Below are 27541 nucleotides of genomic sequence, written 5' to 3' on the forward strand. Positions count from 1 at the left end.
TACAACTGCCATCACTCCCTGCCTCACACTATGCTTCTGGCAGGGGATGATGGGACCCAGCCAGTTAAAGAGTTAATTTTCCCTTGCATTCCTATTCATTTCATGTATTCCTAATCATGTTTATACTTATATCTGTTATCTAATTCAATGATGGATGAAATAAATAAATAAAAATATATTAAGTAAATTAAATAACTTAATAATAAGAGAGAAGCAAGCCGGCCCCGTTGTATTTCTCCTTTGCCGATCAACCGTCCCCATTAAAGCAGCATTGCTTTAAACTAGTTAATCCTTATAAATTAATGTTCAAGGAAACGTGTTTTTCCCCCCAATGCGAAAAAAGCACAGAGCGACTGTTAACAGCCAAATCCGAAAAAACCGCTCTTCCTCCCACTTGCTTCGCTTTCAGGGCGGGGCCTGAAAGGCGTGGCCGAGGACGTCACGCCCTCTATGAGCAAAGTACCGTACGCCTTGCCCTTTGGCCGCGGGAGGCACCGCCCTCCTGGTGGCCGGACCAATCAGCGAGCGCCCTGTTGGCTAAGCCGGGTTCCATGCAGCAGAGTCCAAGATGGTGGCGCTCAGGGCTCGGGAGGATGGTTCGGCGGCGGTGGCCGCGAAGAAGCTCTTGGTCGCCGTGTGTCTGTGCCTGAGCAGCCTCTTCCTTTCCCCGGCAGACGCCACAGGCCAGGCGGAAAGCGGCGGCGCTTCCGGGGCGGCGGTGCCTCACCGGCGGTTCGAATACAAGTACAGCTTCAAGGGTCCGCACTTGGTGCAGCCGGACGGATCTGTGCCCTTCTGGGTGCACACGGGCAGTAAGTAGCCCTCTCATTCCCCAAGGGGGGGGGAAACGGGTCTTCCTTTGACCTTGTGATCGGCTTGGGAATCTATTCTGAAGGATCAAGCGATTAGCCTTGGAGTGCAGCTCGGGAAGGCAGGGGCCTCTGGGCATACGCAGAGTGCAGCTGGCTTGGGTTGGCGGCTCAGTTTAGCTTATCCGGGGCTCTTGGTTGGCTTATAAATCAGGGAAGTGATTTCTCTGTGGTCTTAATAGGAACATTTATTTATTTTTTATTTATTTAGTTTGTCAAACATGTACGAGATAACAGGTATAAGTATAAACATGATTAGGAATACATGAAATGGGTACGAATAAATGGGGACAGTAGGGCAGGGACGGTAGGCACCCTGGTGCCCTTTTGTACACCCCCTTACAGACCTCTTAGGAATGGGGTGAGATCCATGCTAGACAGTTTAAGGTTGAAGCTGTGAGGGTTTGAGGATGTAACAACAGAGTCGGGTATTGCATTCCAGGCATTGACTATTCTGTTGCTGAAGTCCTAGTTTCTGCAATCGAGTTTGGAGTGGTTAACCTTGAGTTTGTACCTATTGTTTGCCCATGTATTACTGCAGTTGAAGCTGAAGTAGTCGTTGACAGGTAGGACAATTTGTAGCCGACAATTTTGTGTACTATGCTTGACCTTAATCGGCGTAGTTCCAGGTTGTCCAAGCCCAAAATGTCATGCCTGGTTGCATAAGATATTCTGTTGCAAGCAGAGGAGTGGAGGACTCTTCTCTTGAAATACCTCACTGGATTGTATTAATGTCCGATATGTGAATTCCGGACAGACAAGAACGGTTTAGGGGAATGAAAAAAATCGATTCTTTCTTGCATCACCATCTTATCTCTAAAGGTAACATCCAGCCTTTGTGAGCTGTTGCCTCATCTTTCTTTAATACAAATGGGTGTAAAGAAGGAATGGACATTTTCGTTTCTCAATCCCAGAGGTGGGTTGGGAAGAGAGAGAGAGAGGGAGTGATTGGCCCAAAGTTACGAAGTTATCTGTTTGGGTTTAAAGAATTATAAAGTATTCTTTCACAACTTGCCCTTCAGGGATAAATAGTGCGAAGAATCCTATGATCCAGATATGATTTATGTTTCTTAACGGGAGGAAACCCCATTAATCACTCTTGAACCATTAGCTCAGACATATTTCCTTCTCCTGCGCTGATTCATCTTCTAAAACCCTAATTCTTTGCCTTTGAGGATAGAATAAGAAAAGTGATTACTTGATCCAAAATTTCTTTGCCTGGCAAAAGCCGGATGTTCCTCTGCTTGATGAGTGCCAAAGGTGCTTTTTCAAGAGGCAACTGGGACAACCATGAGCTGGATGACTGAAAATCACCATAGGTATTTAGCTCTGCTTGATGAAGATATCTGGAAAAGAAAATCAGTTTGCTGTAGTAGTTAAAGTGCTGGCCTAGAACCCAGGAGACTGAGTGGTAGTCCCACCTTAGGCATGAAAGTCAACTGGGTGACTTTGGACCAGCCACTCTCTCTCAACCCAACTGAATACTCAAGAGTTGTTGTTCTGGTGACAATAGGAGTAGGGAGGAGTATTAGGAATCTCTGTTGCCCTGAGTTGTTTATAAAAATAATGAAGGCAACGTATAAATAATAAATTTGATGCTCTGAGTAGATAAGCATTAGTCCACATTACCAATGTTTTGGAGCAACCTAATACAAACCAGGGTAAGTAGGACACAAAATATTTAAAAGTTCCTGGGCAAATATATTCTTGTTAGTTGCGAAATCATATCCAACCCATTGTGACCCCATAGACAACATTCCTCCAGGTCTTCCTATCCTCAACCATCCTGTGGAGTCCATTTAAACTCACACCTACTGCTTCGGTGACTCCATCCAGCCACCTCATTCTCTGTTGTCCCTTCTTCTTTTGCCCTCAGTCTTTCCCAGCATTAGGCTCTTCTCCAGTGAGTCTTTCTTTCTCATTAGGTGGCCAAAGTATTTGAATTTCATCTTCAGGATCCAGCCATCTAAAGAGCAGTCAGGGTTGATCTCCTCTAGGACTGACCAATTTGATCACCTTACAGTCCAAAGGACTTGCAGGAGTCTTCTCCAGCTCCATAGTTCAAAGGCCTCAATTCTTTGGTGCTCAGCCTTCCTTATGGTCTAATTTTCATAGCCATACATTGCAACTGGGAAAACCATAGCCTTGACTATACACACTTTTGTTGGTAGGGTGATGTGTCTGCTTTTTTGTATGCTGTCTAGATTTGCTATAGCTTTCCTCCCCAGGAGCAAGCATCTTTTAATTTATTGGCTGCAGTCCCCATCTGTGGTGATCTTGGAGCCCAGGAAAATAAAACCTGTCACTACCTCCATTTCTTCCCCATCTATTTGCCAGGAATTGAGAGGGTCGGATGCCATGATGTAAATGTGCTCATATTCAAATTAAACTCAGATGCACTATATACCAGTGTTTTTCATACTTGGCTACTTTAAAATGTATGGACGTCAACTCTCAGAGTTTCCCTGGCTAGGGAAATCCACACACCTTTTGAAAAACATTGCTGTATTTTTTAAAAATAACAATTTTTACAACATATGATATAGTGAGTATTTAATTACTGTTCCAAGTGATCATATACTCACCATATTATATGTAGCAATAAGTTTTTTATATATATATAGTCTCTTGCTGCAGATTCCATAAAGTCTCATGTTAGATGACTGGAATGAGAATTTTGTCTCCTATACTGACAAAGATACTCTTTTCCTTACTCTCAAGTAAGGAAGCCCCCTCCCTCTGGTCTTTCTATTCCATATTTATTTAACATTGTCATTGAAAAATCTAAAAGTTGTGCCTCTCCTTCTTGAGAAACTAAATTAATTCAATCATTGAAACCAAACTTCTACATCTGTCAGAGCTGAGAAGTCTCCCAGCTCTTTTGTTAACAGTTTTTCCATTATAGCAGGTGATGGCATTCTTGGCACTTTTGCCTTTTTGGCATAATGTATCGGCACAGATACCATCATACTTTATTGTTAAAGATTATGATGTGCTTAAATTATAATTTGTAAAAGATTTAGGTTTTCAGGGCCTGCTGGAAGAGTAACCCTATTTCAGCTATTTACTGTTTCCATAGGGAATTCTGCTGTTTTCTAAGGCAGATGACTAATAATCATCTTTCATTATAGGAAATCAACCATATGATATGGCATTGAGTGTGAAGGTGTTTCAATAAGAGATCTCTGGATCCCTGGTTCCTTCAGGGAATTAAATTCATTTTTTTTCCTGCTCTATTTTGGAATTACACTATTACATAAGATGGCTAAATTTGAAACAATAGCCTTCTGCCTTTACTCTTTATAGCTAGAAGTGCCTTTTGTTTGTGTTCGTGTTGACATGTGACTGCAGTATGATAATTTATATTCTGCCATATGGCTAGGATTCATGTGAACTGACGGCAAATATGCTCCATTGGATATAGCAACTTTAGCATAATAACATGCTTTCGTTTCTTCTTTATCCTGTATAGATTGGAAGTTAAAGATCAGATTTTGCAGAGTGGCTTGTTCATATATGTCAAGTATAAAAAGTGTGACTGAATATCTTTATGTTCATACAATATGTAAAAACTAAGCTGATGTCTTTAGTTTTTTTGTCTGTCAATCATTTCTTGATCATTTGCCGTTCCATTTCATGTTCTTGAGTAGCTGAGTCATATTTTGGAATTGACAGTATAAACTCTGGCTATATGGTGATTCGTTACTATCTACAAGCAGGGGTGTCTTTGGCAACTTTAAGACTTGTGGACTTCAATTTCCAGAATTCAAAGAGTTGAAATTCACAGTTCCCAAGGCTGGACACCCCGATCTCTAGAATGAGAGACAGCCTTGTCCCGCTTTACATATGAACAGAACACCCATTCCTGGTACATAGACACATTTTTCAGTTGTTTATCCATTCTGGTTTATAATAAATTGTTTATCTTAAAAATGGTTATTACTTTTGAACTCTCTTTTTGGTGGACAACTAACTCTAGGCTTTACTTCTTCTTTTTTAAGTAACATGTTGACTTTTTGTTACTGATTAAATCAACACTTGAAATACAAAGCGAATTAACGCCAATTGGACAAAAACTAGCATTTAACGTAATAGCCTTTTAAGTTAGAACTGAAGAACAGCTAAGAAAGTGCTGTTTTAATCTTTAAAACTATTTGTTTTAAACAATTATCACGTTTCCTAACACCTCTAGAATATAGTATTGGGATTGAAGAGCAAGATTTGGTATGTGTTTACTGCAACCTGCAAAATGTAATATAAAATCCATATTGTGATCTATAGACAACCTGCCTTTCATTTATGAAAATTGATCCTTTGAAATCTTGTTTTCTAGAACAGGGATCCCCAATCCCTGGTCCATGGACTAGCACAAGACCGCAACATGCCAGAAACTGGGCTGTGCAAACAAGCAAAGCCCCATCTGGGGGATGCAGGCAGCAGATGAAACCATGCACACCCCGTTCCGCGGAAAAACGTATCTCCACCAAACTGGTCCCCAGTGTCCCAAAGGTTGGGGGCTACTCTTCTAGACTATGTACAGTAGCTTAGCTTGGGAATAGCACAGTGTGTGTGTTTTTCCCCACTGTGATAAGATTAGGAGTTTCTTTGGATTAGGTCCTAAATTCCTTTCATCTCGGTGATTCTGAATACAGTATCTGACTTTGTAAGAGCTGAATAGAACAGAATCGAATAGAATTCGTTATTGGCCAAGTATGATTGGACACACAAGGGATTTGTCTTTGGTGCATATGCTCTCAGTGTACATAAAAAGACAAGATATATTTGTCACGAATCATAAGGTACAACCCTTAATAATAGCCATAGGGTAAAATAAGCAATCAAATCATACTAGGAAACAATATAGGTTCCACCACAAAACCGTGGACGACAAAATCGCGGTCGACGAAAGTGCGTATGTGACGTCATCACAGTGCGACGAAAAAGATCGAAAAATGTAAAAATAAAGCGAAAACCTTACCCTAACCCCCCCAAACCTAAACCTAAACCTAACCCTAAACCTAACCCTTAACCTAACGAAAAACCTAACGCTAACCCTTAACGCTAAACGTAACGCTAACGCTCTAAACCTAACCCTAACCCTTAACCTAACGCTTACCTTTATGTGAATCGGCTTGCTGTAATTTAATTTTTATTTCAATTTTTCGATCTTTTTCGTCGCGCTGTGATGACGTCACATACGCGATTTCGTCGACCGCGCTTTTGTGGAACGCGGTTTTGGGTCACGTCAATATAAATCATAAGGATACAAGCAACAAAGTTACAGTCATACAAAGTTACAGTCATACATTCATAAGTGGGAGGAGATAGGTGATAGGAGCGATGAGAAGACTAATAGTAATAGTAATGCAGCCTTAGTAAATAGTTTGACAGTGTTGAGGGAATCATTTGTTTAGCAGAGTGATGGCATTCGGGGGGAAACTGTCCTTGTGTCTAGTTGTTCTGGTGCCCTATAGCGTCGTTTTGAGGGTAGAAGTTGAAACAATTGATGTCCAGGATGCGAGGAGTCTGTAAATATTTTCACAGCCCTCTTTTTGACTCGTGCAGTGTACAGGTCCTCGATGGAAGGCATGTTGGTAGCAATTGTTTTTTCTGCAGTTCTGATTATCCTCTGAAGTCTATGTCTGTTTTGTTGGGTTGCAGAACCAAACCAGTCAGTTATAGAGGTACAGATGACAGACTCAGTGATTCCTCTGTAGTCTTATTAATTTCATTTTGCTTTTTAAGTTGGATGAGTCAGAGAGAAGCAAGCAACCGAGAATCACTCACTGTGATCCAGGGTCCAATAGAGCTGCGAACCTGGATGTTCCCAAGCAAAGTGCTGGCTCTCTGGTATGGCACAATGGCACTGCTGTTTAATGCAACATTGTTCTTGCTTGGATGTGCCCGATTCACGCCAGAACTAACTCTATAATGTCTCCACATCCCAGATCTACAAATGTGTCTCAGGACTAAAGTTGGCCGAAGCTACAGTCTTACAATTTGCAAAGCTAACTCATGTTCCCAAAGCACTCCCCAGCTTAGATAATTTCTTGTAAATTTGAAACCTGGGAAGTGGGTTGGAAAATAGCTATTCTGAGCTTTTGAAGTTCAGATTTTAAAATCTTGAGTGCTTTTGTATTCCTGATGAGTAGCCTTGTTCATTGTGGTCAATATTAACAAGTAATCCTTGAATTATGGCCACAGTTGGGATTGAAATTCTATCAATTCTATCAAAGTGATGCAGTTGTTAAGTGAGTCTTTTAGCCCCACTTATTTCACAAGGTTGTTGTGGACAAAATAGGAGAGGAATATTTAAGTACGTTGCTTCCTTGAGTTAGTACAGGGGTCAGCAGCCTGTGGCTCTGGAGCTGCATGCAGCTCTTTCATCCCTCTGCTGTGGCTCCCTGTCGCTGTTAGGCTCCACAATTGATAGGGCTTTCAGTTAGGACAGGTAGAGGAAAAAGGATGCTGCGCTAGGAGGAGACTCTATGGTGGGGGAACCGGATTTCCGGTCGGCTCCAGAATTAAACAGGGGGCTTCTGGTTAGGACTCTGGTGGCTCTTTGAGTGTTTAAAGTTGCCGACCCCTGAGTTAGCTATAAAAAAATAATAAAGACAGGATTAAAAAAATCTAATGTACAAATATTTTGGAGTTCTTTTAACAAGTATGGTTTTTAACATACCACTAAAAATGGTGACCTTCCTTTTTAGATGCTATCCCCAGTGCTGATCAGATCAGAATAACTCCTTCGTTGAAAAGCCAAAGAGGATCCGTATGGACAAAAAACAAATCCATATTTGAATATTGGGAAATTGAAGTGACCTTCCGAGTGACTGGAAGAGGGCGAGTAGGAGCTGATGGATTGGTACGTCATACCAGCTGCAGTTTGCAAACACTGGGTTGGAGGTTAGCAAGCCCGCGTTCGAGACCCAACTGTTGCTGCGTGGCGGGCTGAGCTCTTGTCATTTGCTCCAGCTCCTTGATGGGGGCATGAAAGGAGCCCCCACAGGTTCCTGGTAGTGGGCAATAGTGATGTCACCCACTAATCCTTTCAACCCAGAAGCGCCTTAACTGGTGCCTCCAACATGAAACAAGATAAGAATGGGGTCAGGAGTTTGCAAACATGGTGGTTGCATGAATTGAAGGGCCTACAATTTGCTTAGATTTTCATGTATCTGAACAGGCAATCTGGTATACTGAAGGACAAGGATTGGATGGCCAAGTTTTTGGTGCAGCAGATAACTGGAATGGTGTCGGCATCTTCTTTGACTCCTTTGACAACGATGCAAAGGTGAGTGAGAGGACATTGAGGTTTATGCTGTGGGTTGAACTTCAAATAATTTCTGTGGACCTACTTGATTTTTCAGTCTTCATAACTTCTCCTATCTTTATGCTGATTTTTATTTCCTTCTCTCTCAGAAAAACAACCCTGCGGTGATTGTTGTCGGCAATAATGGCAAACTCCATTATGACCATCAAAAGTAGGTTGAATTTGATCTGATCTATCTTGGTTTTCCAGAAGAGAGGGGTGTGTGTGTGTGTGTGTGTGTGTGTGTTTTGTCTATTTATTAATTTTTTGCTGAGCGGATAGAACAAATACTTGGATAGTTCCAAGTATTGGAAAAATTTGAAAGTTATAGTGCACAGAACCGTAACTATTAGTACTGCTTCGTTTATCTTTTTTCTTAAGTTATGAACTTCTCACCTCCATGACAGCTCTCAGTGTTGTACAGTAATAAAGCCATTATTAAAAAGTGCAAGTAGAAACGTACAGGTGAGTGGAACAAGGAAGACCATTCTAAAAACGATACATTCTAAAAACAATATAGCATAGGAGGCCGCCTGCGTTCTAGAAAGAGTGCAGAGAAGAGTGACAAAGACGATTAGGGGACTGGAGACTAAAACATGAAGAATGGTTGCAGGAACTGGGTATGTCTAGTTTAATAGAAAGAAGGACTGGGGGAGACATGATAGCAGTCTTCCAATATCTCAGGGGTTGCCACAAAGAAAAGAGAGTCAAGCTATTCTCCAAAGCACCTGAGGGCAGAGCAAGAAGCAATGGATGGAAACTAATCAAGGAGAGATGCAATCTAGAACCAAGGCAAAATTTCCTGACAAAACAATTAAACAGTGCCTCCAGGAGATGTGGGTGCTCCAACACTGGAGGTTTTTAAGAAGAGATTGGACAACTATTTGTTTGAAATGGTATTGGGCAGGCATGTCCAAAGTCCAGCCCCGGGGGCCCAATTGCAGCCCGTTTTCAAATTTTGAGCAGCCTGTAGCCTCTGCCCCGCTAGAGTTATTTGTTTAGTCTTTCATAAAATAGTTCATTTGCATTGAATATTAATGGTTCAAAGATTTTTTTTTTTTTTTTTAGATTTTATTTGTGATTTATAGGCCGCCCTTTTCCCTGAGGGGACTCAGGGCGGCTTACAATTCATGGGAGGGGGAGTGCAAGACAAAACATAAGACAATACGTGAATGAGAAAAAAATAAAGCAATAAAACACAACTTTCATTCAACATTCGGGAGGGGGCGAATTAGAATCTTATCCCCAGGCCTGACGGGATAGCCAGATCTTAAGGGCTGTGCGGAAGGTCTGGACGGTGGTGAGGGTGCGAATCTCCACGGGGAGATCGTTCCAAAGGGTCGGAGCTGCTACTGAGAAGGCACTCCTCCGCGTAGTCGCCAGTCGGCACTGACTGGCGGATGGAACTCGGAGGAGGCCTAATCTGTGCGATCTAATAGGTCGAAGGGAGGTAATCGGCAGGAGGCGGTCTCTCAAGTACTCAGATCCACTACCATGGAGGGCTTTATAGATGGTAAGTAGCACCTTGGAGCGCACCCGGAGATCAACAGGTAGCCAGCGCAGCTCGCGGAGGATAGGTGTTATGTGGGCGAACCGCGGTGCGCCCACGATCACTCGCGCGGCCGCATTCTGGACTAGCTGAAGTTGCCGGATGCTCTTCAAGGGCAGCCCCATGTAGAGCACATTGCAGTATTCCAGCCTAGAGATCACAAGGGCTCGAGTGACTGTTGTGAGGGCCTCCCGGTTCAGGTAGGGTCGCAACTGGCGCACCAGGCGAACCTGGGCAAATGCCCCCCTGGTCACAGCCAATAAATGATGGTCAAAAGTCAGCTGTGGGTCCAGGAGGACTCCCAAGTTGCGAACCCTATCTGAGGGGTGTAAAATTTGACCCCCCAGCCTGAGCGATGGAACACTGGCCAAATTATTGGGAGGGAAACACAACAGCCACTCGGTCTTGTCCGGGTTGAGTACCAGTTAGCTCTCATCCAGTTCTTAACGGCCTCAAGACCCTGGTTCATCACGTCCACCGCTTCATTGAGTTGGCACGGAGCAGACAAGTACAACTGAGTGTCGTCCGCGTATTGGTGGTATTTTAGAATGTCAGGCTGAATGGTCGGCCCCACACATTTTCACTTCACCAAATCTGGCCCTCCTTGCAAAAAGTTTGGACACCCCTGGTATAGGGTCTCCTGCCTGAGCAGGGGACTGGACTAGAAGGCCTCCAAGGCCAACTCTTTCATTCTGTTGTTTTAAGGGCTTTTTCAAACATGTTCAGTGTGGGGGGCCAGACAGATCTCAGGGAGAAGGCTGTTCTGGAGGGGAGATGCTACAAAGATAAAGTTTACTTACTAGGTCCCATCACGACTGATTAACTGATGGAATCTGATGTATACTAACTGTGCCAGATCATACAGGATCGGCAGGAAGAGAGAGCGTTGCTTAGATTGCCAGTCCCTATACTGGTGATAAGTAGCAGTTCTGGTTAACTGGAAATCTACTGGGAACCAGTATAGCTTGCAAAGCAAAGATGTTCCATGATGTGAATGTCCACAATTAATTGCCTGTTGTCTCTACATTCTAGACCAGTTACTGCTTCTCAGTGGTTTTCAAGGGCAGCTCCCTGTAGAGCAGATTGCAGTAGTCCAATCATAAGGTGACCAAAGCATGAGCAGTTGAATTGCCTTGAAATTCATTTCTTCGTCCCCAGTCCAAGTGGTGCAAGTTCAATTGCTAGAGCAGCTTAGGTCGTTTTTGTCACTTCTCTCTAAAGTGAAATTCCATCCCACTTCCTTATCCTTCCCATCAAACTCCTTAACATTTTGGCTCAATTCCTCTTTGCCACTCTATTCCCTGTGATTCATCTCCTCAGCTCATACTTCACCAGCTTCTCATCTTGTGTGCCCACGATGCCAGTCTTTTGCTTCCCTCACCATGAAATGCCAGTCCAACTAAGGACATACCCAGTGTTAATTCTGGAAGTAGTGGTCTTTTGAGAAGATTTATCCATTGTTCCCAGGTTTGTTTATTTGTTTCATGAGCCTTCCCACATCCATTCCAGTTTCAAAACTGACATCTTAATGATGAATGTGTGCTAATGCATGCCACAATAAACAATACGCAACAAAGATGATTAGGGGACTGGAGACTAAAACATATGAAGAACGGTTGCAGGAACTGGGTATGTCTAGTTTAATAGAAAGGAGGACTAGGGGAGACATGATAGCAGTGTTCCAAAATCTCAGAGGCTGCCACAAAGAAGAGGGAGTCAAACTATTCTCCAAAGCACCTGAGAGTAGAACAAGAAGCAATGGGTGGAAACTAATCAAGGAGAGAAGCAACTTAGAACTGAGGAGAAATTTCCTGACAGTTAGAACAATTAATCAGTGGAACAACTTGCCTCCAGAAATTGTGAATGCCCCAACACTGGAAGTCTTTAAGAAGATGTTGGATAACCATTTGTCTGAAACAGTATAGCGTTTCCTGCCTAGGACTAGAAGACCTCCAAGGTCCCTTCCAACTCTGCTATTGTATTGTATAATAACCAGACGGTTTAGACATTATGTATTATGTCATGGTTTAAGGTGTTGTTTGGTGAAATGAGATTGTAGTTTTTAGTCATTGAATACAAATAGTCCTCAATTTTCAACCATTCACTAAGTGACCATTCAAAGTTAACAACCCAAAAAAACCCCCATCTGCGAAAATTTACTTAGGACCGGTCCTCACATTACGACCGTCGAAGCATCCTTAGTCTCATGATCAAAACTCAGGTGCTTGGCAACTGGCCTGTTTTATAATGGTTGCGATGTCCCAGAGTCATGTGACCTTACCCACAGGTTCCCAAAAGTCAATGGGGAAAACCAGATTCACTTAACGACCACTGATTCCGTGAACAACCACAGGGATTCACTTTAAAAACCATGGCAAAAAGGCAAAGTGGGAATTCTGGTCCCCATTCTGGTCGTAAGTCAAGGACTATTTATAGAAGGCTTCTATTTTTGTATTATTCAGATGGACCATATGTCATGTAGATGGGTTTTCGTTTTCGTCTGTGGCTTAATCCTGACTAAGTTTGTATTGATAAGAGGTTTCTCTTTTAAAGCGATGGGTCCACCCAAGCGTTGGCATCATGCCAAAGAGATTTTCGTAACAAGCCTTATCCCGTCCGTGCAAAAGTTGTTTACTATCAGAAGATACTCTCTGTAAGTAACTTCAGCTCTCGTTCTACTTCCCTGTATGCATATTTAATGATGTGGTTTTTGAATAATCGAAACTCGGGAGTTAAAAGTATACTTTGGGGGTGGGAAGAGAAATCTGGCAGTCATCATGTATCACAAGTCGATAAGATCTTTCAGATCTTTCTCCGTCCCTGGACGCAAAGCTTGAGACCCAGAAACAGACTGTTTTATCTTGGAGGACAAAAGAGATTTTTTCATGTACTTTAAAACAACATACTGGCTGAGGATGATAATTGAAAAAAAAGTTGTCTGACATAATTTAGTATTCCTATCAAATGATTTAGGTCACAGGACTGGTGGGAAAAGCCTTAGTTGCATACAGATTTACTAGGTAGACCAGGGTCTATAGAGATTCTTAATTATTTAGGTCATGTTTGTCCCAAAGGTGCTTTTCCAAAAGGCAACTGGACTTTCTTGGGTTTTTTCCTTGAAAACGTTTCACTTCTCATCCAAAATGCTTCTTCAGTTCGTAAACCAGTCCTGCAGTTCCATGGGCTGAATGCAGCCCTGGGTAGCTAGTGATGCGGCCCCACGCAATTGTAAACTTTTAACATTATTATGTGCTTTAGCAATAGCAATAACACTTGGACTTATATACTACCTTACCAGTGCTTTATAGCCCTCTCTAAGCGGTTTACACAGTCAGCCTATTGCCCCTAACAATCTGGCTCCTCATTTTACCCACGGAAGGCTGAGTCAACCTTGAGCCTGTGAGAATCGAACTGCCAAACTGCTGGCAGTCAGCAAAAGTCGCCTTCAGTACTATATTCTAACCCCTGTATCCCCACGGCTCTTTATATTTATATACATGAACTATTATAGATTTTATATGCCATCCAAGACAATTCCTCTTCACTCTGTGCAGCCTAGGCAAGTCAAAAGATTGGACAGCTATGTAGTAGACCATTGGCCTAATTCTGCATCAAATGGATTCGTCTCTGTCTCTTTTTCTTCCAAGGTCTTAATAAACAATGGCTTTACTCCAGACAAAGAGGACTACGAGTTTTGTGCCAGAGTTGAAAACATGGTGCTGCCTACTCAAGGTTACTTTGGCATCTCCGCAGCAACGGGTGGCCTCGCAGGTGACTTTTACCATTCAAGTTACCTCTCCCCTGATGATTTTGCCCAAGAAATGAGTTATCTTGTTGGGATAGATAGATATTGAGTCAAAATGCCTGCAGACTTAATATCTGTTTTTAAAAAAACTGAAGCTGACACAAAGATGGTCATCTTTTTGGGTAGCAGCCAGTGGTGGGTTACGACCGGTACACCCAGGTACCATTCCGGTACGGTGCTGCGGAGTGTCCCCCCCCCCCGCTCCTTACCGGTATTTAAGCTGTTTGAGGCTTCCGCGCACACACATGGAGCATACGGCACCTGTGCGGTTCATCGCCAAACAGCTGGAGCATCATGGGCGGTAAGTACGCATGCCCGTGCTGCATGCATGCTGCACACGTTCATGTGGACACCCTATCCCATTGCACTGTACCGGTTACAACAGGATCCGAAACCACCACTGGTAGCAGCAGAAAAATTAAGTAGACTGTATGGGGTCAAGAAATTGTCCTCTTGGCACTTGTTTACACCAGGTGGAAGATGACAGGTGTGTCCTTTTCAGCCACATCCAGTGGTGAGTTGAAGGCGGTATGTCCCAGTACGGGCGTACTGGAGTCTGCCCGGAGCACCGGATACCGTTCCAGTGCTCCACAGGGCCCACCTGCCCGCCCGAGCTCCTTACCAGTCTTTTAAGTCTTCGGTGCTTCTGCGCACGCGCGTGGCATACACAGCCCCTGCACGACGCTCCGCTGAGCAGCTGGAGCGTCGCAGAGGTGTTAAGACACATGCATGTGTGATGTGCGCGTCCATGTGGACGCCGCCGGGTCAGTTCCAAATGTACCAGTTGGAACGGGATCCAGAACACACCACTGGCCACGCCCTAATGTAAATTGAAGGTGTGTTCAAAGGACTGGGTATTCTCAGAAAAAGAATTCATGTTTCTTTTCATGTCCATTAATCTCTCGGTCTGCTTTGAAATCTGTCCAGCTCATTATTCCATGGATCTTGTAGGAGAGGACTACAGTTTAGAGGAATGTAAGCTCAAAGCAGCAGTGATACCTTGGAACCAGTGGTGGGTTCCGGGGCCCGGCGTCCACCACATGAACGCGCGCAGCACATGCATGCATCCTTACCTCTTATGACGCCTCCACAAGCCTCTGACGCTTCAGATGCTTGGTGGAGCGTCACGCAGGTGCCATGCGTGGAACCCCCAAAGAGCTCAAATACATGTGAGGAGTCGGGCGGGTGGGTGCGCCCTCCGGAGCACCGTACCCGAACCGTGTCCAGTGCTCCAGCAGACACCGGTACGCCCGTACTGGGGCGTACCGCCTGCAACCCACCACTGCTTGGAACCCAGCTATGCTCTGGTACAATAAGGAAGGCAATGTCTCCCAACTTTTAGTCCATTTTAAGATGTCTGAAAGTCTCAGAATTCCCCAGCCACTAATGCTGGCTGAGGAATTCTGGGAGCTGAAGTCCAGACATCTTAAGAGGGTCAAGGTTAAGAAAGTATTTGACTTAACTCCTCAAATGAAAAGAAAATGTCATGACTAAATTCCAGACCATAAGATGTTTTGGATGACCAATATTTGAAATTCACCTTTAAATCTGCAGAGAACTAGAATTTGCCCTTGTGATTGAGCGTTTTTTTAAAATTATTTTAGAAGGTCTTCCAAATCATTTACTGAAACCTAAAATTGTAGGAAACTCCTTTGCTTCCTTACCTTCTGCTTTTTGTCCAATGCAACCTTGTGATAAATATGCACATCTGGTTTAGACATTTGTCTGTCTGTCCGTCCGTCTATCGACACAAATTTCCTCCCACATGATTAGCAAAGCATAGCTTGCTAGAATGAGGAGTAAAAGTCCATTCATGATTACTTGCTGTTGTTTGATGTGGATCCCATCTCATTAGTCCACAGTTAATGAAAGTGTGTTGCCAATCTTGGCCATAGACAAACATTCATGTACTCAGCGTTCCTAATGTTGGCCTTTGTGCTCCCAGCCAGATAATGTGCAAAATGAGATGTCTTTTTTGATTTTTTACATCATTCTACTGAGTTAAGATAATGTAGACGAATTCTTTTTGACACATTTCTGATTTTTTTAAAAATCTAGATGATCATGATGTCTTGTCATTCCTGACATTTCAATTGACGGAGCCTGGAAAAATGACGGTAGGTGCCTTTGGATTATATATTTGTTCTGCATGCTCACTTTGGAGAGAATTAAGTTTTAAGAATATGCAAGAGCGTGCATTCCCAATAAAACAGTAATTTGCAGCTAGGTTGCAGATCAACTAAGTTGAATCTTTGAGTAGGGCGTCTTTCCTTTTTGGGAAAGATAACCTTTTATTTAAAAAAACACAGGCTAATTATAGATTTGTGATGGAATTATAGACTTGTACTATATGTTTGTGGTCTTTCCATCATTGTTAATTATGCCAGGAAAACATGGAAGATTGGAGAGGTCAAAAATGAAAGGACTAGGAGTGTTTTAGCCATAGTCAGGCAGTTCTCGTCACATAATTATGTTCCCAGAAGGAGGAGAATGACATTTCATTCACCCAGACTCCTCCTTTTTTCATCTTTCTTGCTGGCCCTGCTTTTTCTTGGCACTTAAAGCAGCCTTTTCTGTGCACAGACTGGTAGTCTTGGACTTACAATTTCAAGCAACCGCTTGAAATTCTGATGGGCCTACCGGGGGAGAGAGAGAGGAGTTATGACCCAGATCAAAAGTTTTGACAGTCATCCTCCCCTCTAAGGAGGTTCTCAGTCATCCAAGTCATGGTTGTCCCAAAGGTGCTTTTTTCAAGAGGCAACTGGTTTTTCTGGTTTTTTCTTTGAAGACACTTCCCTTCTCATCCAAGAAGCTTCTTCAGCTGTGACAGGATGGTGTGGAATGGAAGGATTGATATTCCTTGAAACAGCTGGTCATTTGCATCCTTTTAGAGAGGTTGAAGCGAAACGTCTTCAAAGAAGAAGAAGAAAACCCAGAAAGTCCTGGGTTGGCCATGACCTGTAGGACTGAGAATCTCTACAGACCTCCATTATGGATGTAACTCAAAGATTCTGTACACTTCTCATGCATTTAGAGGCTTGATTCAGAAGATTCTGGAATAGTCAGGGTAAAACAAACACCCTGCTTCAGACTTTTCTCATCTCACAAGTGAGGATAAAGTCTGGCAGGAAATAAGAGGTAAAAATAAGGGAATACAGCCCCCATAGTTCCCTTTACATAAAGGCAAACAGGTGTTTCATATGAGCAAGTTCAGTTTCTTCGCACTGTTCCTCGGACACCCCAAAACGTTAACTCAGAGTGCCTGATGCCAATAGTGCTTGTCAAATTTTAGGATGCTTTTTTACTCAGAATTGATTTCATAGCCTCCACCAGATGCAGAGATTGCTGAAAAGGACAAAGAGAAATATCAAGAAGAGTTTCAGCATTTCCAGCAAGAGTTGGACAAAAGGAAAGAGGACTTTAAGAAAGAGCATCCGGACATGCAGGGCCAGCCAGGTAAGTGGACAAGGGATGGACTCGATGTAGAAAGCCAAGTCTTCATTGAAAGAATAGCGTTTCTCAACGGGCATTCTTTCCGGTCTGTTGGCAGACAGGATTCTTTCCTAGACAGTCCATGTGAGAATGACTAGAGCAGGAGTGTCAAACTCTATTTCATTGAGGGCCGCATCAGGGCTGTGTTTGACCTCAGACAGTGGGGGTGGGGTGGAGAGAGAGCTCAACATCACTTATGTCGGCGCCTGTGGTAGCCCAAGCGTTCTGCCAACGAAAACAGGCTCCCGAGCTCCCATTTCTGGCTGTGATGGCCTGCAACCACCTGCCAACGGAAATAGAGCTAGGGTGGGCCATGCTGGCACAGGCACCGCGGGCCAGTCCCTCCCTGTTTCCAAGGTGGTCCCGTGAGCCAGATCAAAGCAATCCGGCCCATGGGGTTTGAAACCCCTGGACTAGAGGATTCTGTAGTTCTACAATTTTCACGGGGGAATCCGGAATGAAAAATGAAGAAATGATCTTTGCTTTGCAATGCATTCTGTCTGCTATACACACTAGTTCCTTTCGCATGTAGGTACACTATGCAGCAGGGAAACTGCACACCGCCCCAAAACATAGTTTAGATGTTTCCAAAACCCCTCCACAAGTGTGAAGAAAACCAAAATGCTCCTTTTTTGCTTAGTTTTTGTTTTTGGGGTTTGGAAAGGTGTGGGGTTGGAGAGGAAGGAGGTTTAAGAAAGGTAATAGGTGCCTTAAAGTTTGCAAAAAACTTAGGAGTCTTGTTTCATTCCTTTAAAATCCTTCTGAACTCCCTTCTGAAGATGGATTTTGGCTTTGCTCATTTCTGGGTTGTGGCTTTTAACATGCCAAGCAAAATTAGTGCAGCCTTCAAACCTGCAAATATTACGAGTTTACCTTTGTCGTTTTGCGGCTTTATCTCCTGTTTTGGTAATACAATTTTTGTAAAACTGGTTTAAAAGATGAGACGAGACTGAAGTTGCTTTCTGTTATCAATCGTTCCATCAGATTCCCTTTGGAAACCATTTATGGACTTTGTGCCTGTGGTGGGGGGAAAAATGAAACTTTGACTTTGGGTTTTGCCGATTAGATAGATTTGATGTTTTATAAAAATGACTTGTATATATTATTATACAAAAGTAAAAAGTTGAGGTCTCAGGTTATTACCATATTATACTGTACCAAAAGGAGTCAGAAGTCAACACTTTTTCCCTCTCTGCTCTGAACTTTTTCTCTTCTCTTTTTCCTTCTTTATTTTTTCATTACCTTTATTTTTCTTTGTATGTTTTGTATTTTATATTTTGACTAGCCGATAACCCAGTGTTGTCTGGGTATTTATTTATAGGGGGAAAATATCCAGACCAAACTTAATTTCTTTTTTTAAAACATTTTATTTTTTAAACAAGCACAAACGGACAGAACAAAAAAACATTAAAACCACCTTCCATTACAAATTATAGAAAGTGTATCAGTTGGTTACAAAATTTCTATGCATCCCTTCCATAGTCATCACTTACAATTCATATCAAATAGCATATTTTTAAATCAAATATATTTATATATATTACGATTATTGTATCTCAATCTTCATTTGACTATGATTGTTTTTATGAGAAATATTCTAAATTTAAAGTAAAACTATATAATGGCATTCCATTAAATCCTCCTAAAACCATCCAATAACTTTACATCTTTATAACATATTCTAAATAAAAATTGGTTATATTTATTATTAAAGCTTTTAAACCTCCTCTCATAGTCTCCATTTGTAGTTTATATAAAATTTCATATTATCAAACTAATATATACAGTATATATGCATTGTTATTATTCATCATTTATTTAACTATAACTATTATCACTTCATTTTATACATAATACTCTAAATTTAATTAAGTTTAACTTAATTTTTATTATACTCTTTCATTACATCAGCCTGTATCTTTCCAGTAATAGTGCAGTCTTATGTCTCTTGCCATTTATAGCATCAATATTCTGATTACTTTCTTGGTAAGTTTTGTATGGACTTCTCTTTGCAACTTGTTGTTCATTTCGTATCTTATGAAAACTCAAAACCTTCCATCTGCTCCTTCCATCAGCTTATCTTTGGTTATCACTGGTGCTTATCTCAAGATTTCTCTCCTTACCTCCATCAATTTTTCTCTCATTTCTTCTTCTATACTTTGAAATCTGAAGTAGAGTTCCAGTCCTTCTATCTCCCCTTTCCATATTCCGCTCTTGCCAATTCCAACCACGCTCAGTTTGCTGTCAGTATCCACATTTTTCTTATCTCTTTGATCATTTTTTTCTTCAATTTTTAGAACTCTGTCTTCCACTTTCTTCATTTGATAAGCATACTCAATTTTTCCATCACATTTTTCTGTTTTGTGTTCTATATTCTCCAATCTCTTCTCAATTTTCTCTGTTACTACTAATAATTTTTGAATTTCAAACATAATCATTTGCAATGTTAAAATTTCTTTTTCCTATTGCGCCATTCTTCCAACTTGTAAACACTGCCACTATAGCATTCAAGGCTTTTTGTTAGATTTCAAGAAAGTTCATTATAATCTTTCAAGTCAAGGCTTTGTCTTCCCTCTAATCCAACTGCTGATAAAACTCCCAAAGAACACCTGTGTAAACAACCTGTGTTCTTCCTATTATCACTCTCAGTAAACAAGCTGAAAAGCCTTGAAGTGTCAAATGATCAAAGAAAAGAAAGAATAATGTTTCCAAGCCTCCAGCCTCTAAGTGGCAGTGTTACTTCTTTTTCTTCTGTTGTTACAGCCCTCTTTGTATTCCTCTTTATATCTTCTTATGTTCTGAAATTTATAGAAAAAAAAATTTAAATGGAGAGAAAAAACAATCCAATCGAGCATTGTAAAAAAAAGAAAACTTTTAATCCATAGGTATAAAAAAGAATAAAAAATAGAAAAAGAAAAACTAATCCATTCAGTTTAAAAAATAGGAACCATTTGCAAAAAATCCATCCATAAAAATAAAAAAGATAACACACTAAGTTTAATGTGGCTTAATTTCTCCGCCTGCTCTCTTCTGTCTTCAATTTTAATTTAGCTTTATTTTTTGAGGGTGAGGGGTAGTCTGTTTTCTAATAATAAAATTTCCCCACCAATTTGACACACTTTCTCTTTCCGCTTCCTTTCCATTCCGGAGCTGTCCCAACTTCAGCAGCTTCTGTCGTCGGAAATAAGAGCTTCTCCTGGATCAATCAGGGACTTTGTGGTGTCCCTGAGATCAGCAGGATGTACTCTTCTCTATCACCGTCTCTACGGGATGGTTTAGGTCCAAAAGGACCGTCCAGCGGCAGAAATACCTACGCGATCTTGGAGCTCCAAGATCGCATATCGTGTCAGCTCCTCCCAAACGTAATTTCTAATGTTGGATTTTCCCCTTACCAGAGGGAACCTCCTTGTGGAGTACTGTGAAGCAACTCCACTGCTCTGCACAGTAGAAGCCATTTTACGGCAGTATAGTAGAATCCATTTAAAGGCACAACATACCCACTGCAAACCTATCTCTCCTTTGAAATTGAAATTCTTCATCTGTTCACTTGGACCCAGGTGTTGTTAACTTCACTGACTCATAAATGGAATTTATTTCAGGCACAAATGTACATAGGCACAATGCTATTAATGAAACATCACAAGGAGACAACTGTTGTTGGGCTTCCCTCTGACTTGTGTGTCTTACTGAAAATGCCCTAGTTAAATTCACATCAAAATACAGCAAGTGGTTAAGTATATGTTTAAATGAAGTTACGTTGGAATCATTTGACCCGCCAGAATTTCCGACTTGTGTGGTTTTGTTTTAAAGTAGATGATATCTTTGAGACGGTAAGTGATCGTGAGCTGAGACAGATCTTCGAAGGCCAAAATCGAATTCACCTGGAAATAAAACAGCTCAACAAGCAATTAGACATGATTCTGGATGAACAGAGAAGATACGTCTCTGCGGTAACAGAAGAAATTTCCAAAAGAGGGTCAAATGTCCCTAGCCATGAAGGACAGGTATATTGTTGGTGCATATATTTACATATGTTACACATCTGTATTTTGACAGTTTTCTCCTTTTCACTAACAGTTCTATTCTGTTTCTTTTTTCTTTTCTTTTTTTAAAATTACAGGCTTCCCAATTAGAACTTGGCAATATCGTAAAAACTCAAGAAGAGGTTCTGAGACAAGTTGGAGAAATGAAGTAAGGATTCATGTGTGAAAGACATAACATACCAGCTTATGTCCAACAAGGGTTTTACATTATTATATAAGATTGTTGTTGAGGTGTGAACTACAACCAATAAGTAGTTCCCTTTCTTTTTTGCTCACTGAAATTCCACATTCTCTGTTTATTCCTAGATGGCCTATCATATACAGGCTTGTTTGTTTTTTTAAAGGACTCTTAATGTTACCGACGTAGCAAATGCATTTGAGTTCCTTGTTGCAGTGCATCGGTAAATAAAGTTATATAACATACCGTATTTCTCTGAAAATATGACCCACCTCAATAATAAGCCCAACCCTATTTTTTGGGGGGTGGACCTAATATTACCCATACCCAGAAAATAAGTCCAGGGGTGTGGGTGTGGTCAGCACAAATGGCGGTGCGGCAGGAAGAAAATTGTCTGGTTGCAACCCGCTGCCCCCATGGGGGCAGCGCAAATAACACTTTTGCCCTCCTCTTTCTGGGCGCAGCACTTCTGCTTGTTGGGCTGCTTCCCCAAAACCAGCAGCTCCATGGCCAGCTGCTTTTTCCCTCTTTTGGGGGAGGCGAACGGGAGGTTTTTTGGCAAACAGGAGGAAAATGGGGAGCCCACCGTTAATTTTTTTTTTTTTAACTTGATCATTTGCTTTTTTGGGAGAAAATAAATGACAAGTCCAGGGATGTAGCTAAAGCCAGGAAAGCAAATAGCGCATCGCTGGGCCATAATAATAATTTAGGTTATGAAAAGCTAGGTATAGCTTAAATTGTTATTAATTTTTCCAGTGTATATCTTTTCTCACAAACTCACTGGGACTTTTAAACTATGTCTGAGATTTTAAAAAATTACATATTTACCCCTACACATCAATGCAATTTTGTTCAAGTGATATTTCCCCATGTTTTTTAAGAAAAATAAATTTCCATAGAGTCCACAGAAAGTTCAGGTGCATTAAAGGGCCTCTCTGATGTGAGCATTCTTGACTCTCTTTCCAGAAATTCCATGGGGGAAACTTTGCATCTGGTCACTGGCATTCAGCACCACCCAGCTTCCTCTGGTGGGATCTACGAAACCACACAGCATTTCAACGACATTAAGGAACATCTCCATGTTGTAAAGAGGGATATTGAGCATTTAGTCCAGAGGAACATGGTATCTATTGCTGTTTGTGTCCTAGGGGTTTTTCGGGGGAGGGAGGGAGGAGAGGGGTACCCAAAAGTCAACATGATAGCTGAGACTATCCCCGTTTAATTGCAAAAATGGCAGAGTGCAGCGGGCACACAGTGGTGATGGGAAGAGGTGGGCAGAGCTGGTAGCTGTGGGTAAGCGGGCAGCCAAAACAACCGAGATAGTGAGAAGTAGATGGACGGAGCAGTTGAAATGAAGGTAGTTCCTTCCAAGAATGGTTTGGAACCAGGTTGATCCTTGCTTTATAACCTCTTTGGCTTCACTCAGCGACACCCGTTGGGATTGCTGGAACTGCCACTGCTAAGCTGAGCCGCCTCATGGGATTTTGCCTAGTGGCCACATCACTTCTGTGATGGAGTTGCCATCCCAGTTAGTGTCGTTAAATGAGGACTACCTGAACTGGAAGTTAACTTCATAAACTACTAGAAGGGAGTACTCAGCTCAGTATTTAATTATTTTAAATTAAAGCTAAATGAAATGTAGGCTTTATTCCGGCCTTAAGCGTTTCTTGGAATGTAGTCCTGATGGTGTCACTCAGAAAGCCCTTGGCCTGAAAAAAAAAACAGCTATCAAAACAACGTCAGAGCTTTTTTTATTGGTTTTCTGTGGTAAATCTACTAAATCCTTTCGACCTAATGAGAAGCATGACTACAACTTGACGAATTGGCATCTTTAGTGATTTTGGGCCAGTGACAGAATCACGCATACACTAACAGGGCAAGGGCTGAGATCCATCATCTGCTGTTGCATCTCCTTATAGCTGTCCTTTCCTGGCCTTTTAGGATGGGACCAAACACTGATAAAACAAATTCTCCATAAATAGCCTTTCTTGGCGAAGGGGAAGGCAGCCATATTGCGCAGCAGCAGTAATACTAGAGAAGGGGCAGCTGGGAATCTGCACTGTAGTTTGGACGAGGGCAGAGGTCGGCAACCGTAAACACTCAAAGAGCCACAAAGTTCCTAACCGGAAGCCCCCTGTTCAATTCTGGAGCCGACCAGAAGTCTGGTTCCCCCACCATAGAGTTTCCTCCTAGCACGGTATCCTTTTTCCTCTATCAGTCCTAACAGAAAGCATTATCAATTGTGGAGCCGACTGGCGACAGAGAGGGATGAAAGAGCCACATGCGGCTCCAGAGCCGCAGGTTGCTTACTCCTAGACTAGTGTATAGTTCACAGTGCATAATCTAAACTAGTTTGGTTTTAAGATTAAAGCACCAGGCTAGAAACTAGGAGCCTGTGAGTTCTAGTCCCCACTTAGGCATGAAAACCAGCTGGATAACTTTGGGCAAACCACTCTCAGTCCAAACCACCTCACAAGGTTGTCATGTGGGAAATAGGAAGAAATATTAGGTAGGTTTGTCACTTTGAGTTTTTTATAATAATAATAAAGGAATAAAAATAAATACAATATAGTGGTACTCCCAAAGTACAGCCTGGACTTTTCTTAACACAGGGGTGTTTCAAACACACAAACATGTTTTTTTTAAAAGCATGCATGCACATCAATCAATCAGAATAGAACTGGAAGGGACCTTGGAGGTCTTCTAGTCCAGCCCCCTGCCCAAGCAGGAGACCGTATACCATTTCAGAGAAGTGACCGTCCAGCCTCTTCTTATAAACCTCCAGTGATGAAGTATTTACAACTTCTGGAGGCAAAGCTGTTCCACTGGTTAATTGTCCTCACTTGTTAGGAAGTTTCTCCTTAATTCCAGGTTGCTTCTGTCCTTGATTAGTTTCCATCCATTGTTTTTTTTCTCCCCCTTGCCTTCTTTGGAAAATAAAGTGCTTTGGAAAATAAAGTGCTTTCCGTGCTTTGGAAAATAAATTGATCCCTTCCTCTTTGTGGTAGCCTTTCAAATATGCTATCTCATGTGCCCCCCCCAAAAAAATCCTTCTTTTCTCTAGACTAGCCATGTCCAAATCCTGTAACCGTTCTTCATATGTTTTAATTTGATTGAGGATCATGTCAATCAAAACTATTTTGAGTACACGCATAGATTCGGCTTGTTGAAAAACTCAGTTTATTGTTTGTTTTTCAGCCATCAAATGAGAAACCCAAATGTCCAGAGTTGCCACCGTTTCCATCATGTTTATCCACAACCCACTTCTTTATATTTGTAGCAATCCAGACGCTACTCTTTATTAGTTATATCATGTACAGGTGAGTGTCGACTTGAACACACCTTGCAAACAGGGAGGAGCTTTGAGGAATAGAACTGAATGACCGGCTCAGAAAAGAACATGGGCTTGTTCTAAGCAAGCCCTAAAAATGTACCAGGCACATAAAATTAAATGGTAAGAAAGACACAGGGAGATGCTGCTTATCCCTGGCACTAGTGGGTTTAAGATGCTGGTGCCTTGGCACAAATGCACTTTTGCCATTATGTTTGTGGAGTCTTTGCTATATAAATGCCTAGGAATTTTCAAAAGTGTATTTTTTTTAAAAAAAAATTCCTTATAATTCACATTCTCACTGTCACATGTAACTTCTGTATTTTTCCGAGTATAAGATGCACTCTCCCCCCCAAAAAAAGAGGGTGAAAATTTAGCTGCGTCTTATACACTGAATACAGCATTTTTGGCCTCCCGAAACCCCTCCCCACGCATCCCGTTTTTTGCAAATATGGATGTGCAGTGGGTTTGGGAGGCCTACAAAGTGCTCCAGGGGGCTAAGGAGGGCAAAAACGAGCGAAAAGTGGGCCTGTTTTTCTCAAAAACGGGGCTGTTTTTGCCCTCCCCAGCCCCCAGGAGTACTCTACAGGCCTCCCACATCCTCTGCACACCCGGTTTTGCAAACAACAGGCCCTTTTGTCGCCTCCCAACCCCCCCCCCCCCCATCGCATTGTTGCCCTCCCCGTCTCCCAGGAGCCCTTTGCAGGTCTCTGAAACTCTCTGCATGCCCCTTTTTCACAAAAAACGGGGCATGCAGAGGGTTTGGGAGGCCTGCAGAGTGCTCCTGGGAGACAGGGAGGGCAAAACCCTTTTTTTTTCGTGGGAAATAATATTGGTCTAAATGGCTTTGCTTCTGTCAGTCACTTCACTGTGATTGAAGTAATGGGTAATCTTATTTCAGTAGTTAGCCTTAAGTTGGTTTGGAGATCTTGAAGACTGTAGTGAGCTTAATTATTTCAGATTAAATTTCAGCCCCAGAAGCTTACGGTGGGGGCTGCCCTGTCTCCTCTAAATTTCAGAGCATTCCTGGTTCTGAAAGAATCACTTATTGAGATAGACAAAAAGCTTTCTGAAGTCAGTTGAGCTAATGGATTTATCTTTCTGTTGCGTCTGCAGGACTCAGCAAGAAGCAGCAGCAAAGAAATTCTTTTGATGGCCTCTATTGTGCATTCCAGAGGTGCATGGAAAGCATTGCACTAGTTGGAGAAGAGGGAAGGGATCCTTTAGTGTTGAAAATGCTTCAATATTTTAAATTATTGAGTTCTTACTTAATCAACTACACCGAATAATGGATTGCGATGTTATAAAAATGGACAGATTCCAAGGCAGAAAAAAAGATAAATTCTGTCTTTGAGCATCCAGGAGAAATGGCTGGATGGAAAATACCTTTACTTCATTGTCAAAATACATCCCAAGTAAGGTCTTGGCACAGGAGTATTTCTCACACTTATTTTTATATTCTGTTTTGGGGAGATCATGGAATTCAGAAAGACTGTATAATAATTGTTGTGTGTCTCAGAGAGGAAGGAAGGCAGACAAGCAGACATTGGGGTTCTGAAACTGCACCCCACTTTAGACCTATAAGAGGTTGCAATACATATGTAACTTTGTGGGCGACATTAGATGAGCAGAGTTAGAGATTGCCAATTCAACTTTGTTTAAAAAAAAAACAGACTTGGGGAAACAGTGATAAGCAGGGCTTATGAAATGAGGAAGTAGTAAGAACAGCTGAGTCCTTAACGGTGCAGTTTTTCTGGGTAGCAAAAGGTAGGCGGGAAGAAGCTCTTTTTAGCATGTTTTGATACAGTTATTTGTATTCATTGTATTCACACCGATCATAACTTTTGTAAAAGTGTTTTTAATCCCTCTTCAACGAAGAGATCCTAGCTTGCATGATCTTGAAAGTCATCTGGCTTGGGGGAATACGGGACAGCCGCGATCTTCAGAAACGTTATCGTTGAACGTTAAAATTCAAATCGAACTTGCATCGTATTCTTCTTTGGTCCTCTCTCCAAAGCCAGGAATATTGTGTATAGACACTGATGGCATTGGTTGTTTTTTTTTTTTTTTTTTAAATCAGGCTTCTCCTGTTTTTGCTGAACCGTTATTGTTCTTCATCCTCACGTCTTCTTAAGTCTTAGCCACTTATTCTGTAATCCTCCTTAAGGGAGAACAACAAATGTGATTTTACTGTGCCCTGCATCTTTGCCTGTATAATTTTGACTTGAAACTTCATTTTTTTTAACGTGCATAGAAATTCTAATAGAATAGCTTTCCCATATCGTCAAGTGCTCAAATTCCTCTTGAACTTAAAATATTAAAAGGCAAGCAATGCTCACTGTATCCAGTATTACATATTTTGAAGACATTGTTTGCAGTTTTGAGAAACAGAACAAATCTATGCAATTCTTTCCCTTTAAAGATATCGGCAGCGTTATGTTAGGATTGATAAACTGGACGTTTTCCACCAAGTTTTGAAAAACATGTAGCTTCCTACAACTCAAAATTGAGGACAAATAAGCAGACTTTCTCAACCCAAATCACTCAAAAGGACCACGATCCATTCTGTTTCACACCAGCAAATGTTTTTACAGGTGCCTTGGACAAATGAAAACCAAATATATGTTGTAAAAATGACCTACTAAATCAAGGGTTTGTGCGATTTGAGTTTTCATTAAAGAAGACACTGCTTTCTTTTGTGCAGAAAAAAGTGGATTCTGTTGCTTTATTTTTCTTTGGAATATGCTTGGGTCATGATGCAAACCTTGTAGATAAAGCATCTATATTTTCTTTTTGACATAATGTGAATCTACCCGGCTGAGAATTAAAATATTGAAGCAATCGGTGGTATTGTATCTTGTGTTCAGAGGGTAAAATACAGTAAAGCTGTACTCCGAAGCATTGTTAAGACTGGAGTTAATATCCCGACAGTAATTAGATCCACAGCAAGTGGATAGATTTCAAT

General features: G+C 41.7%; 1 protein-coding gene across 2 annotated transcripts; it reads left to right on the forward strand.

Annotated features, from left to right (window-relative positions):
- The first annotated feature begins 511 nt into the window (after positions 1–511).
- On the forward strand, positions 512–27417 carry LOC116506007 (protein ERGIC-53-like). 2 transcript variants are annotated; one of them, XM_032213545.1, is made up of 13 exons: positions 512–812; positions 7580–7734; positions 8053–8160; positions 8289–8350; positions 12281–12380; positions 13375–13498; positions 15591–15649; positions 16856–16988; positions 20835–21028; positions 21145–21215; positions 22212–22368; positions 24444–24565; positions 25693–27417. In XM_032213545.1, exons 1-13 carry the CDS (start codon positions 569–571, stop codon positions 25727–25729), a joined length of 1566 nt encoding a protein of 521 aa, XP_032069436.1. In that variant the 5' UTR covers positions 512–568; the 3' UTR covers positions 25730–27417. The 2 variants fall into 2 exon arrangements, with proteins under 2 accessions (XP_032069436.1, XP_032069437.1); XM_032213546.1 differs by having other exon boundaries at positions 20838–21028.
- The last annotated feature ends 124 nt before the right edge of the window (positions 27418–27541 follow it).

Source organism: Thamnophis elegans, chromosome 3 (genome assembly GCF_009769535.1).
Source record: "Thamnophis elegans isolate rThaEle1 chromosome 3, rThaEle1.pri, whole genome shotgun sequence".
In the NCBI taxonomy this organism is placed as follows: Eukaryota; Metazoa; Chordata; class Lepidosauria; order Squamata; family Colubridae; genus Thamnophis; species Thamnophis elegans.